At 40.7% G+C, this 15,352-nt stretch overlaps 1 protein-coding gene across 3 annotated transcripts in view; it reads left to right on the top strand.

Moving 5' to 3' along the window:
• The window catches only part of PHKB (phosphorylase kinase regulatory subunit beta), a 117,654-nt gene that overhangs the window by 15,709 nt on the left and 86,593 nt on the right, over window positions 1-15,352 (top strand). For all 3 annotated transcript variants that reach the window (XM_070953242.1, XM_070953241.1, XM_070953240.1), the window contains one exon: window positions 6,982-7,081. In XM_070953242.1, coding sequence (XP_070809343.1) covers window positions 6,982-7,081 — 100 coding nt within the window. The remainder of the gene's footprint in view (window positions 1-6,981; window positions 7,082-15,352) is intronic.

A 15,352-nucleotide genomic window follows, 5' to 3' on the forward strand; every position in this document is an offset into this window, starting at 1 on the left:
ACAGGACAGGACAGGACAGGACAGGACAGGACAAGATAGGATAGGATAAGATTTAGAATAGAATAGAATAGAATAGAATAGAATAGAATAGAATAGAATAGAATAGAATAGAATAGAATAGAATTTAGTATAGAACAGAATAAGATTTAGAATAGGATAGAATAGAATTTAAAAAGGATGGGATGGGATGGGATGGGATAGAATAGAATAAGATTTAGGAGAGGAGAGGAGAGGAGAGGAGAGGAGAGGAGAGGAGAGGAGAGGAGAAGAGAAGAGAAGAGAAGAGAAGAGAAGAGAAGAGAAGAGAAGAGAAGAGAAGAGAAGAAGGAATAGAACAGCAATAGCAATAGCAATAGCATTTAGACTTATATACTGCTTCACAGTGCTTTTACAGCCCTCTCTAAGCGATTTACAGAGTCAACATATTGTCCCCAACAATCTGGGTCCTCATTTAACCCACCTCAGAAGGATGGAAGGCTGAGTCAACCTTGAGCCAGTCAGGCTCGAACTCCTGGCAGTGAACAGTGAATTAGCATTCAATATTGTGTTCTAACCACTGCACTTTTTTTTTGATGGCATTGCAATTTCGAATGGTCACTAAATGAACTGTTGTAAGTCGAGGACTATGTACTTGCTTTATAGACAGTGTCCTCTAATCAAGCTATTTAGTCAATTCTCGTCAATTCTGCTGTTGCAGGAAGAGAATGAATGACCATCCCACCTGTCTTGAGTAAGGTAGTCTTAAAATAGTCTGCGTTAAAGTAAAATAACCAAAGCTAGTGCTTAAAAATGCCTTCAAGTTATTCAAAACCCACGTTAAAACATAAATAGAACACATTTATGTAATGATGATACCTTAAACTAGGCATCTTTGAATTACTTAATCAGTGGAACTTCCATACAGGTATCAACAGTCAACCCCATTTGTTTCCTAATTATATAGCTCTTAAAGTAAACAGAGTTGTTGTATCTATTGTATATCAGTATATTCTTCATGACAACAACCTAATTTTGCTTGAAGCTTTATGTTGTATAAAAGGTAAATGAAATAAAAGGTTCTCTAGATTATTTATTTCTTGTTTTCTAGATCGTGTCTCTATTATTTTCTATATTTAGCTTTTAAATTTATGTTCTAAACCTGGGGTGTCAAACGGAAGGCCCGGGGGTCGGATCCTGCCCGCAGGGTGCTTAGATTTGGCCCGCGGGGTTGGAAACAGCGAAGGACTGGCCCGTGATGCCTCTGCCAGCAAAAATGCAGCTTGGGAGGGCTGCACATTGCCCTCCCAAGCTCTGTTTCTGCTGGCAGAGGGTTGCAGGAGGCTGTTGTAGCCGAAAACGGAGCTTGGGAGGCTGTTTTCGCTGGCAGAGCACTTGGGCCACCACAGGCGCCCCTGACACGAGTGATATCGAACTGGCCACACCCACCCTGGCCATGCTTCCCCCTCCCTGAGGTCAAACACAACCCAGATGCGGCCCTCAGTAAAATCGAGTTTGACACCCCTGTTCTAAACCTTAACTTCAAATCTTTCAACTTGGTGTATATTTTACTAGTCAGGTTTTTCCTAGCATTAGTAAGTTTTAGAATTTGGTATACTTTCATTCTTTGTTAAATTATATTTAACTGACCTCGGTTTTTATTGTAATCTTTAATTTTGTACTTCTGTATATCATCCTAGGAGCTTTGACCAAAGGATTACTTACCAGTGGGCCGAATAATAAAATCTGCTGATTGTTCTTGGCCATAAAAGACAATTACTTCTTAGATCAATTGTAATTTATAACTGTTTATGTGTAGAAAGGGATGCTGGTGGCTCAGTGGCTAAGATGCTGAGCTTGTCGATAGAAAGGTCAGCAGTTCAGCGGTTCGAATCCCTCCTGCCGTGTAATGGGAGTGAGCTTTCGAACTGCTAGGTTGGCAGAAACTGGGACAAGTAACGGGAGCTCACTTGTCCCAGCTTCTGCCAACCTAGCAGTTCAAAAGCATGTAAAAAATGCAAGTAGAAAAACAGGGACCACCTTTGGTGGGAAGGTAACAGCGTTCCATGCGCCTTTGGCGTTGAGTCATGCCGGCCACATGACCATGGAGACGTCTTCAGACAGCGCTGGCTCTTCGGCTTAGAAACAGAGATGAGCACCACCCCCTAGAGTCGGGAACGACTAGCACATATGTGCGAGGGGAACCTTTACCTTTACCTATGTGTAGAAAAATCCAAGCTTTCTTCTTTCACTTCTGCTACTAGAAGAGTTTGTGACAATGGCTCAAAAGTACTAAAATCACTTTGCAACATAGGAAATTGCCTTGACAGTTGTGCACAAACCACAGGATTAGGCAATAGAAGTTGCCAAAAAGGACTCGTCCACTTTAAACTGAAGTCTTTCCATTGAGATCTGTCCTGTGCGGTTACTCTAATACTGTATAAAACTAGGTTAGCAGTGGAAAAAAGTCTGCAAATTTTGTCTGGAATAGGTTAGTTTTCTGTTTGCCATAAATTAAAACAGAAAAATAAAAATTACCAGTGCCAAATTCTCTGTATTATATTTATTTGGCTAGACACCAGCCATATTACTTTCTACATGAACAGGCCCAGTCTATGATTATTTCCACGTCAAATCAGTTAAGCCTTTTTAGTTAAAAGAATGTGATGCGTTTAATTATCTTTTCTATGAAAGAAGTAATTGAAAGAGGTTTGTTTGTTAATTACTTCTGTTTGCATGTTGCTCCGTTTCCAAAAATTCAGAGTGATGTTGAAATAATTGCATAAAATTAAGACATTAAAAAAAAACCTGATAAAAAATAACCACAAGGCCTTGATGTGTCAATCATCTGGGCTGAACGATCTTTAAACCATGTTTTCATGGCTCTTTGAAAATATAATAAGAAGAAGTTGGCATATCTGAATAGCTGTATTAATTACACAGTTCCTGTCTCTTGGTTTTTGGCTCAATAGTTCCCACGTCTAGGATCCCAAAGACAGCGACAAATTGAAGTAACCAAACAAAACTTAGAAAAAAAAAAGAAGATAAATAAATGAACACCAGGAATAAATAAGGAATGAATCATTTATAGTACTTTTAACACCCTGAATAATTAAATATAAAATTGCCTTTTCTGTAAAAGATGGTCAATTATAACAACAGCGGGATTCAGGGCTGGATGCTGTTACCATAGCAACTGATGAACCTACCTTAAAATCTGGGCTTTACCATGCATTGGTGCTCAGTCTGAACTTTCCACAAATCAGGTAGGAAATATTTTAAAAATAACGTTAACCGAAACAAGAGAATAGGGGCAAAACAGAGCAGTGCACGGGTTATATTCAAGCTGTCCATTGCCAAAGAGATGGCATTCTGTATCAAAAAACATTTTTGGGGATTTATCGCTATCATTGGTTTTACCATTTGAAAATGTTGTAACTCCCCCCCTCAGTCTTTTGATTTGATGATGCTGCTGCCTCTTTTCTTTCACATTCTGTGCTTGCATTTTCTTGCATGAATGTAATGTGATACCTGAAATCAGTGGGTTTAATTTGGTTAAGACTTTTTTTTTACATAGTGCTTTTTAAGAAGCTGATTGATTCACAGTGCATGCTGCAGTACTTAATTGCTTCTGACAGGTTATTACAATTTTTGGATGAAACTGAGTGCAGTTTTAAATGCTTTTCTGTCTGAGCACTACTATGTTTTTTGACCAAGTGTGTTAGGTTCATGTTGGAATTTATCAGCGATTATTGGGAATTTTAAACTGGCTACTTTGATCTTTTTCTAACACTTCCGAGGTCTTTGGTGTCTTTTAACATTTTCTGCCTTTCTCTTCATCATCATCATCTTCTTTAAGAACCCCATAATCCCTTGTGGGGTGGAGTCTGGGCAATGAATGGAGCTGGCAGAGTGTTTTAATGGCCGGATGCCCTTCCTGTCCCCAATGCGGAGTTTTGTTCAGCAGATTTATTCTCATTGTGCCCAGAGAGAGAAATATCTGCCTCGACCTAGGATCAAACTCACAGCCTATTGATTGTGAGGCGAGAGCTCCGCCTCTAGGCCACCGCGCCACTCCATTTTCTGCCTTTCTCTTGATATCTTCCATATCTTCGTCTTACTGAGCTCGCTCTTTTAGGCATGCTACTTTTCATGAGTTTTAAAATTCAATTAAAAAAAAGCAAATAAACTCCACACAGCTTCTTTCTTTGTTTGTTTGTTTGAAGATTGTGTTGCAATTTTTCTGCCTGCGGTCTTTGAGTTTGGGAAGTGGCAGAGGCAGATGGAAGCAGCTTATGAAACAGCTGCGGAAGCCCAGAAAAAGATTTCTTTAAAAGAAAGGTGTTTCTTTATATGCCCTGTATGTGTATATATGTGTGTGTGTGTGTGTCCAATAAAGAATTCTATTCTATTCTATTCTATTCTATTCTATTCTATTCTATTCTATTCTATTCTATTCTATTCTATTCTATTCTATTCTATTCTATTCTATTCGCACTGAGACAGAGGGACTGGCCCAAGGTCACCCAGACAATTTTCATGCCTAAGGGCAGGACTGGAACTCACTGTGTCTCCTGGTGATTGGCCCGAAGTCACGCAGTTGGCCTTCATGCCTAAGGCAGGACTAGAACTCACAATCTCCTAGTGATCGGTCCACCGCCATCCAATGGCTAAAGATGGGACTAGAACTCACTGTTTCCTGCTGATCGGCCCAAAGTCCAGCAGCTGGCTTCCATGGTTAAGGTGGGACTAGAACTCACCGTCTCCTAGTTTTTAAGTCATCACCTTCACCAAGCGACTCAACATCTTATTTCAGTGAAGGCTTTCCTTTCCTTCTGGTTTAAACAGTGGTCTCTGCTGTTTTCGAAAGCTGGATAGCTTTTTTCCCACTGCCTTCATTTGAAATACTGTCTTTTGCAAGTGGTTTTTCCCCCCCTTCCCCTCACAATTATTTTTTTCTTGCTGAGACTAATCTCCTTTAAAAGCTTGTCCTATTCATTTTCTCCCCTAATGATAGGTACTTGTCTGAAGTACCCTTGGTAACTGCAAATCAAAGCCCCACTGTTCTTAACCAGTAGAATAAATACCTAAGGTGTTCTGCTTAATTGCAGTTGGAAATGTCAACTTTCAAAATGTATATCTTTAATTTAATTTGCCTGTGTTTAGGACTACTATAAAACACTCGGCAATAGATGTGTTAAGCGGAATATATTAAAAATCAGATGAAAAGAGTGCTAGGGCTTCTGTCGCTTTTACTTACGTGCACATCTTGAAATTGTTGATGGAGGGGTTAAGCACGTCATAAGTCACGAGTCCCTGCGCGCCCACCTTGACTGCCTTCTTAATTCCCACTCATTTCCCTTGACCGTTAGTAGGTCAGATTTTTGTAGAGAGCTTAAGCTTTTGGCAATGGTTTGCCTTCCAAGCATATTTCAATTTAGTTTCTTTCTTTCTTTCTTTTTTTTTTTTGGAGCCTAAGCTTGCAATAAATTTTATATTCATTTAAACTGTCTGAATCTCCTGATTTCCATGGGCTTGATCCTGTTTTTGTCGTTGAAACATTTGTTTCTTTCACCATGACAAATGTGAGATCTCAAGTTTTGAAGATCAATGCAGATCTTCTGGAATCTTTCTAATAGTTATTCACGCTTCTGGGATTCAGTGCTTCAGCTTTTTGGAACTTAGGACTTTTACATATAGACAGCATTGGAAAACAGCATTAATGAACTTTGTCATATTTTTTTTGATTGATGGGACACCCACTGAATGATCTGTCTGTCACATTGAGGCAAAAATTATACCCCCCACAAGAAGCAAGATGCTTTTCTATTATAGCCTGTCTGTTTTAAAATGCCCCCGTAGAGAGGTTTAGTTATTAATTTGCTTCTGAATCTTTTTTTTATCGCGTCGCCTCTTCTGATCATCGATTTTGTTATTAATAATGTTTCTGCTCTGAAGGTTTGTGATTAATGGTTTTTTTTTTTTTGAAAGGCAGCGAATGCTTTTCCCCCCCTTCATATTAACCACACGTACTTCTTAAAAGTTCACAAAACTCTAGAGGGTATAAATTTAAAAGAAGAGAGAAGGGATTAAAAGAATCAATAAAGAGTATCCGTAATAGGAGGAAAGAGCCTTTAAAGTGGTAAAATGTAATCAATGGATGCCAATTTTATGTATGCTTAAAAGTGACTCCTATTGCATCCATTTTCTCTACCATGGAACCAGAGAGTTTAAGAATATCATTCATTCATTCATTCATTCCTTCCTTCATTCATTCATTCATTGCATTTTGGAATCATCCATCTCCTTCACAGAAGGACTCCATGAGGTGTACGATAAAAGATTAAAAAACAGTACGTGAAAATTAAGATTTAAGTGAGGCAAGGATTTAAAAGAGGCTGTATGTACGTGTATTTCTCAGACCTAGCAACTTTAAGATGTGTGAACTTCAACTCCCAGAATTCCCCAGCCAGCACAACTTTGAAAAGCCATGTAGAGTTTATCACTATTTATTGTTTTTTATATGTGATTTTTTAATAATCTTTGGGAGCCGCCTGGAGTCCTTGAGAATGAGTTTCAGTGGCCATATAAATTTTCTTAAATAAACAAATAACATTTTCAAACATCACCATCGTGTAAACAATACTGTTCTTTCTTTTCCATTTTGTAGCTCATAATTATACAGTATATCCACGTTTTCTTTAAAATAGGAAGACAGAGGGAGACAAAAGTTTCTTTGCAAGAATGACTTGTTCTTCATTTTAAGAAGCCACACTTCATTGTTGGCTTAGTCATTGTCTCTCTCTCTCTCTTTTTTTTTTTAAGAGTTGGTTTTTATTCTGGCAAGGTTGATCGGGCCGGAGAATGTTTGCGTTAGCTCGTGTCACTCTATCAAAACAGCCTTAATACTTAAATTATCAAAATAAAGAAAAGGGCTGTGGGTGCTTTCAACTTCCTTCTGAACGAATTTCTAATTTGTTTCATGGGTTTATCTCTCTTATTCAGGCGTATCGATGACGACAAGGGACGAACCCACGAACTGGAGCATTCTGCTATAAAATGCATGCGAGGAATTCTCTACTGCTACATGCGTCAGGCTGATAAGGTAAAACGTCGCATTATGGATAGCAGCAGACACTTTAATTCTAGAGGATTAAGTTAATTGTAAGCATTAAAAGGTTTTGGCGGCAAACAAATTAAAAGGGTCATAGATGTGACGCCAGTTTGCATGCTGCCAGAAAAAAAAAGTTTTATTTCTAGGCTCTGGCCCTAATATAGTTAAAAGCCACAGATGAAGACATGCGTGACATAGTAAATCAACTATTTAAAAGCAAACCCTCTTTTAATAACATTTAGAACTTGAACTGAGGGCCAGCCAGAGGCTGCTGGTTGATTTAGTGTTGGAAATGCAATACAGGAAGTCTTTGACTTACGACTGCAATTGAGCCCAAAATAGATATGTTGTCAAGTGAGACATTTATTAAGCGCATTTTGCTCCATTTTACGACCTTTCTTGCCACAGTTGTTAAGCGCATCACTGCGGTTGTTAAATTAGCAACATGGTTGTTAAGTCAATCTGGCTTCTCCATCAGAAAAGATCGGAAGGTCACAAAAGGTAATCAGAAGGTGTTCTGTCCCAGCTACAGACCCCAAAGAACGCAGCACACACAAAGTCCGTTCAAACCTTGGTTTACTAAATAAATCAGTCTTTTACAACAACGGCTGTTAATTAACTGCATTAACAGCCGCCAAGAGTTCAAAGAATAATAACTGAAAGCTTACTGTGGTTGGCAGAATGCCCAGAAGCAATTTACAGGAAGCTGATAAGATAAGCAAGACAAGACACGAAGGAATGTGAACAAAGTTGTTCCCTGCAAATTGCTTCAGTTAGCGTTCCTCCTTAAATAGGCTAAGGGAGTGGCCAATTAGCCCCAAGCCTTACTCTCGAGGAGATCTCCTCCTGAGGAGCCACTCCTGCCTTTTGGCAGTTCTGTGCGCCCGTGCATTGAGAAGAGGCTCCTCCTCTTCGTCCTCTTCACTTAAGGGAGCTTCTGGAGGTTCTGAAGGCCCTGGCTGAATCCCCGCCTCTGGCACCACATCTCTCCAGCCTCCTCATTGTCCCACTCGAGTGCCAGCTGCACAGGCTGCTGGCGCAGCACCACACCAGCCTCCTCGCTGTCTTAATCAGCTACTAGCTGCACAGGCCGCATACGGGCCACAACAACTATGCTCTTATTGCTAAGTATCAACTTCAGACATAAGGCCTACTAAAATAAATCAGGATTCCAGTAATTTTAAGACAAGTCCAGTGCATTCTGATTTTTCCCACCCAGAAAAAGAATTGGCATCACTTCTTTCGCACAGCCACCTTTGACATCAAATAGAATAGAATAAATAATAAAAACATTATTGTCACTTTAAATGTACACTAATCAGCATGCATTAAAATGCAATTTTGTTGCATTCAGCTCTCAAAAAACAACCATTATGCATGCACCCACAGACACACACACATACATACTGTATATGACAAAGCACAAAGCATTTTTCTGGTGTCCCAGTTATAATCATTGGTGACCAGCATTTTACATTTTACGCTTTAAGTTACACATATAACCACTTTTTAAATTATACCCTTTTAATTTGCAAGGTTTTTTTTAGATGATCTATGGCATAGCGGCCTCCTTCCCAATTAGTCAGGGAAAATACCTTAAAGGTGGAAAAAATAATATTTAGCATGCTTTCTTTTTCTTCAAATGGTGGTTGTTTCCGGGTTCCGCTCTATTCTCATTAAATCTTTACCAAAATAGCAGAGAGTTTTAAAAATGCAGTGGGTCCATGCTATTTAAGGGATGACATGTTTCTTTACTTTTCTATCAGTTCTGAAAAATTTAGTTTGACAAGGTCTTTCTTGAAGTGATGGCATTTCTCCCTTTTGATACGGATTTATTTGACATGGTGTTCAATCATTTTTGATACAGTTAATCAGAAAAGATTATTTATGAGTTCAGGGTCCCAGGAGGATCCTGTTGTGTCAGAAATGGAAAAAGAATTTCCTGCCTTAAATTTGTGTATAGATTATTTTTCCTTGTAATGAAGTTAGAATTTGTTACTGGTCACTGTTTAGTGTTGGTTGAAGACTATATATATATTTTCCTATAAAGTAATTTTAAATCTTATTTTTTCTAGTAGTATTATTTTCCTTGTAATGATGTTAGAATTCAGCTCTTGGGCTCTTTGTAGGAAAGCAACGTTGCTACATTTGTTTCTTGTCGGTGTCTCTTGTTTCTAAACTTCATGGGCTTTGCCAAGAAAAGCCTTTGGCAGGGTGCCAAAGAAGATAAAGATTTGTGATAAGGCCAAAGGACTTTTTCTGAAGGACTTGTTTTGGAATTAATTTGGACTAAGCTGGGAATGATATTGTTTCTTTAGGACTGATTGTGTCTGGTAATAACTACTTGGTCACAACATCAAGGTGGGAGTGCAGAAAAGCAAAATCTTCCTGTTTAGATGAGTTTTCATAATGACATTCTTTCAGAGGATGTTTGAAAGCAAGATCTACTTGGAAATAAGATTGTTTGAGCCGACGGAGCTCCACGGCTTCAGATTTTGAAATAGGCAGCTTGGATGATAATAAAGTGCCCGGAATGAAGGCATTAGAATAACAAACTAATATAAAACTTAATGTTTTCGATTGATGGCAGGGCTATTTAACAATCCTATAATTTGTCTATCTAGCCTTGACATCGCGCATCATTATCATGAAATATCTTTTCAAACCTTATGCTACAATAGAGGTAATCTCATTCCAAAATGCGAAGTTGTGTTAATAGTGCCAGTCATTTAGGGCACGTAGACATAAAAACCCAACTCATCTCCCCACCTCTGATGGATTTTGAAGAAGTCGTTTAATCTACCTGATCATTACACCTTGATAGCTTCATTTTATTTGGCTGACCCGTGTCATGAGCGCAAAGTCGTATTGATATTAAATTTGACTATGTTGTGCTTTGCTTAAACAAAAACTCAGCACAGGTAAGTAAGTTCCACTACCTTGTTTTTCTGTCATTTTAGCTTTCAACCTCTAGCTAATTGTGGTTTAAAATTTCTTTTGACATAGTAAATTTTTCTTTTCTTGATGTTGCCACAATGCTAAGCGAAGGGGAATAAGAATGAACAATTGGTAGCAGATGCTAACACTGTAAATTTGCTACTGATTTATCTATGAAGTTTCTGTTTTTTTTCCCTCCAATACCTACAAGGTGACATATGCCAGCAATTACTCAGCGTTATTCTCCTGATATTTGGGACGGCAGATGTGATGAAACCTACCTTTTCAACACCCCTGCACCTGAACTTACAGAAAAGGCAGGCGGAGTCTGTCACCTCTTATTTTGTAGCGCAGCTCTGGCATGAAAGGGAATAATTAAAGCGGAATTGATGGAAGAAAAGTGGAGGTTACAAGGCAAAAAAGAAGAGAAAAATAAAGCAAGAGAGATGGACAAAGGATTTTTTTTAAAAAGAAAGAAACAAAACAAAACTTTCAGAATATTGCCAAAATATATATATATCCCCCAACTCAAACCCAGGATGAAGAAAATAATATATTGCACCTACAGAATTCAAGTTTTAATATTGATAAGAAATACCCTCAAATTATTTGGTTCTAGAATTATTTAAAGACATGCTAGAATAAACCAAAACCGTTGATGTCTTCAAGACATCCTTATATCTTGGGAACTTCAGGGTAGGCCCAGGGCATTTTCGTGACATGAACCTGAAGGATTTTTCGCTGTTGCTTTCTTCCAGAATGTTCTTGGCTTTCCAGATCCAGCCTATGGCCCTAGAGTCCTCTGGTGATCTTCTAGCTAAGGATGAAAGAAGGTTCACTCTCTTGCCTTCTGAACAGGGGTTAAATGCTATCGGTTAGCACCGGTTCGGGCAAACCGGTAGTGATAAAAGCTACCGGTTCAGGCGAACCGGTATTTCCAACAATCAGCTGTGCTGCGTGATCTAAATCGTGCGGCACAGCTGTTCCCCCCCTCGCTGTTCTACTTACCTTCTTAAGCCTCCTTTTTCCGTGCGAAGTGTGCATTTGGTGCACATTGTGCATGCGTGCACAGTGTGTGTTTGGCGCGCATCGCTCATGCGCAGGCAGTGAACTGGTGGAACACCGCGGAGGATTCCCCCACTGCTTCTGAACCTCAAGAAGTTTTCTGCACCTGCCACATTCCCCTCAGAGGGAAAAAAAAGCGTACAAGCAACTCACGTTTCAACCTGCTCATACCCAGACCCTCAACGGATTTTATTATTTATTTGAATTTATCGGCCATCAAACTCCAGACTTTCCAATCCATTTGCAAAACTGTACATAGCCTAACTCAGATCCCCATCGTTGTGCTCTTGAGAACACCCCTCTTGTCACCCTGCTCCTTCTGATCTTTTTATTTTTTTAAAGGCTTTTTTTTTTTTAAGAAAACTTAAACTGGAAGGCTAATGTCTTCTTTCTACGATTCAGGAGCCTATTTTAAATATAATTGTATTGGAGAAACATATGTGGGAGATGGGCGGTTGAGAAGTATGAGGTAGGTAGGTAGGTACCGGGTTTCCCCGAAAATAAGACCCTGTCTTATATTTTTTTGAATCCCGAAATAAGCGCTTGGCCTTATTTTCGGGGAGGTCTTATTATTTTGGGGCATGTGGAGCAAGATGGGACTCCTCTTGCCATCTTACCTGATTTCCAGCTCTGCGTTTAAATATTTTTTTGGGGGAGCTTATTTTCAGAGAGAGGCTTATTTTAGTGCCTGCACCCAAAAGCCCGATTGGTCTTATTATCAGGGGATGTCTTATTTTTGGGAAAACAGGGTAGAGAGGCAGAGACAGACAGACAGACAGACACAAGAAGGTATGTAGGTAGATAGGCAGAGAGAGAGAGAGAGACAGACAGACGCAAGAAGGATAGGTAAGTAGAGAGGCAGATAGAGAGACAGAAATAGGTAGAGAGGTAGACAGACAGACAGGTAGATAGGTAGAGAGGCAGGTAGAGAGAAAGAAAAAGGTAGGTAGGCAGATAGAGAAAGACAGACATAGATAGGTAGGTAGATGGAGAATCAGAGACAGACAGAAATACAGAAACATGTAGATAGGTAGGTAGGTAGAGAGACAGACAGAGACAGACAGACACAGGTAAGTAGGCAGGTAGGCAGAGGCAGATACAGACAGACACAGGTAGGTAGGTAGGTAGGTAGGTAGGTAGGTAGGAAAAGAGGCAGATGGAGAGACAGGCAGGCAGACACAGATGGATATAAAAATATGTACTGCGCACAAAAGCTTCTCTTTGGTTTCCTGCTTTGTGGTTCTGAATTGTAAAAAATCCTCAGACTGCTTAATTGCTTTTGGGGATGGCAGTTGAGATAGGGTGGCAGGTTGACCCAAGTAATAGCCAGAAGGATGATGGGAAACATGAATGGAGGTCCCGCAAACAGTGGGGTTCTGGGGTGAAAGTGTGGTAGAAACGCATAGTTGGACGCTTTAGAACAGAATGTCTTTTTATGACTTACTCAAGAAAATTGATATGGCTGCTGACTCACTCTCAGTGACCTACCAAGGATAAAAGCCCAACTCCAAAAGTAATAACCACCAATCTCCTTGGTGGTACAACAATCGGACAAGCCCCACGATGTTTTCTGTATCCCTTCTGGAGTCTCCAGAATGAACACTGCAGATCAAAGTGTGTGCAAAGGACAGCAGTGAATCACAACAATCGCATGGCAAATGACACTGGTGTGGAATCCCATTATGAGGCGATATTTCTGACTAGTGAAGAGAGAAATGTTCATTGCCCAGGAAAATAGTTACAACTCTGGATCTTGTCGTTTTAATGGTTTGCTATACCGCCGCCAGTGCCTTTTGTAAGCGGTTTCGCATTGCTGCCTGATTGTATTAATATTGCTGTAATTACGTGATACTGCTTTTCTTCTGACGGGCGGCATTGAGCTTCCGCTGTAAACATCCTTGGGTATTTGTGAGAAGGTAAAGCATTGTTAAGGGACGCGGTGGCTCAGTGGCTAAGGTGCTGAGCTTGTCGATCGAAAGGTCAGCAGTTCAGCGGTTTGAGTCCCTAGTGCCGCGTAACAGGGTGAGCTTCCGTTACTTGTCCCAGCTTCTACCAACCTAGCAGTTCGAAAGCACGTAAAAAATGCAATTAGAAAAAATAGGGACCATCTCTGGTGGGAAGGGAACAGCGCTCCGTGCGCCTTTGGCATTGAGTCATGCTGGCCACATGACCACGGAGATGTCTTCGGACAGCACTGGCTCTTCGGCTTTGAAACGGAGATGAGCACTGCCCCCTAGAGTTGGGAACGACTAGCACATACGTGCAAGGGGAACCTTTACTTTATAGCATTGTTCTCTAAGCACGGGTCCTTTTGAAAGCAAAATGGCTATGTTTTTTCTGGAAATCTGTTCATATTCCCATCCCATTCGAGGGATCTTCATCCCAAAGTGCATGGCTAAAAGTTTATGGAGATTCTCAGTCATCCAGGCTGTGGTTGTCCCAAAGGTGCTTTTTTCAAGAGGCAATTAACTGGACTTTCTTGTTTTTTCCTTGAAGACATTTTGCTTCTCATCCAAGAAGCTTCTTCAGCTCTGACTGGATGGTGGGGAATGGAAGGATTGATATTCCTTGCAGACAGCTGGTCATTTGCATCCTTTTCGAGGGTCGTTGAGTCCACTTGGAGGTTTATCTGTGTCCTCAGTAGTGCTCCTGGTTCCTGTAGTCTGAATTTTCAGAAAAATTGCAGACTACAGGTGTGTGGCCCGCCAGTGGCCTGCTTGGATCGTGGCTGATCCCGACGAAGAGGAGGCTGGTGTGGTGTCACACCAGCAGCCTGCACAGCCAGCGCTCGTGTCGGACAGCAAGGAGGCTGAAGAGGACGTGGTGCCAGAGGCAGAGACTCAGCCAGGGCCTTCAGAACCTCCAGAGGCTCCTTCAAGTGGAGAGAGCGAAGTGGAGAAGCCTCTCCTCAATGCTCGAGCACGCAGGGCTGCCAAAAGGCAGGAGTGGCTACACAGGAGGAGGAGGTCTCCTCAAGAGTAAGGTTTGAGGATAATTGGCCACTCCCTTAGCCTATTTAAGTCACATGCAGCTAGTGCTTTCTTGCTGGAAACAACTGGTATTATTATCAGAGTATTTTGGTTTATCATATCTTGTTTTCTGGGCTGGTTGCCAACCTTTGCTGGTCTTGTTTATTCTTGCTACTTAATAAATTTGATAAGGACCGTTGGTGTGTGTCAATATCCTCGGAAATCCGGAGCTGGGGCAGAACAACAGGAACTATTTTGCGCTATTCAGATGACCCTGAGTACACAGATAAACTTCCAAGTGGCCTCAACGGCTCTCTTAAAAAAAAAATGGAAATGATCATCTGTCTGCAAGGAATATAAATCCTTCCATTCCCCACCATCCAGTCAGAGCTGAAGAAGCTTCTTGGATGAGAAGCGAAATCAGAGGTGGGTTTCAGCAGGTTCTGACCAGTTCTGGAGAACCGGTAGTGGAAATTTTGAGTAGTTCGGAGAAACCGGTAGTAAAAATTCTGACTGGCCCCGCCCCCATCTATTCTCTGCCTCCCGAGTCCCAGCTGATCGGGAGGAAATGGGGATTTTGCCGTAACCTTCCCCTGGAGTGGGGAGGGAATGGGGATTTTACAGTATCCTTCCCCTGGAGTGGGGAGGGAATGGAGATTTTACAGTATCCTTCCCCTGCCATGCCCACCAAGCCACGCCATGCCCACCACATAACCGGTAGTAAAAAAATTTGAAACCCACCATTGAATGAAATGTCTTCAAAGAAAAAAAACAACAAGGAAATCCAGTTGCCTCTTGTTAAAAAGCACCTTTGAGGAAACCATGACCTGGATGACTGAGAATCTCCATCGACTCTGTATGGGAAAGACTTGACCCTCCCTAGATAAAAAGACCATTTTTGCATTCGCCATTCTTTCATAAGTGCCAAGATGAAAATGGCAAAGTAACAGCAGGACTCCCTTGCTCCTGATATCCCTCCAGGGAAATGGTTTTTTTTTTAAAAAAAAACAAACGTAATATTTGCAAGAAAGAAGAAATTGCCTTTGATTCAATGCCATGTTTGCCGTTGCTGCGTTTCTATTACACAACACGATGCTTTTTCCAATCTACCCTTCTGGGAAGCAGTTTTAAAACCCTTACCTTTTGCCAAGTAAAAATGATAAATGAAACAGGTAACGGCTGCAAAAACTCAAAGTGCTTTTCTTAGAAATCCAACTGTGGTGGATGTTTAGTGGCTCGTGGATACTTCGTTGTCGGTAGCTTGACTCATCCAAATATTTGTGTGGAATTA

This window comes from Pituophis catenifer, unplaced genomic scaffold, assembly GCF_029215685.1.
Source record: "Pituophis catenifer annectens isolate HBS135680 unplaced genomic scaffold, rPitCat1.0.hap2 SCAF_13, whole genome shotgun sequence".
Classification (NCBI taxonomy): Eukaryota; Metazoa; Chordata; class Lepidosauria; order Squamata; family Colubridae; genus Pituophis; species Pituophis catenifer.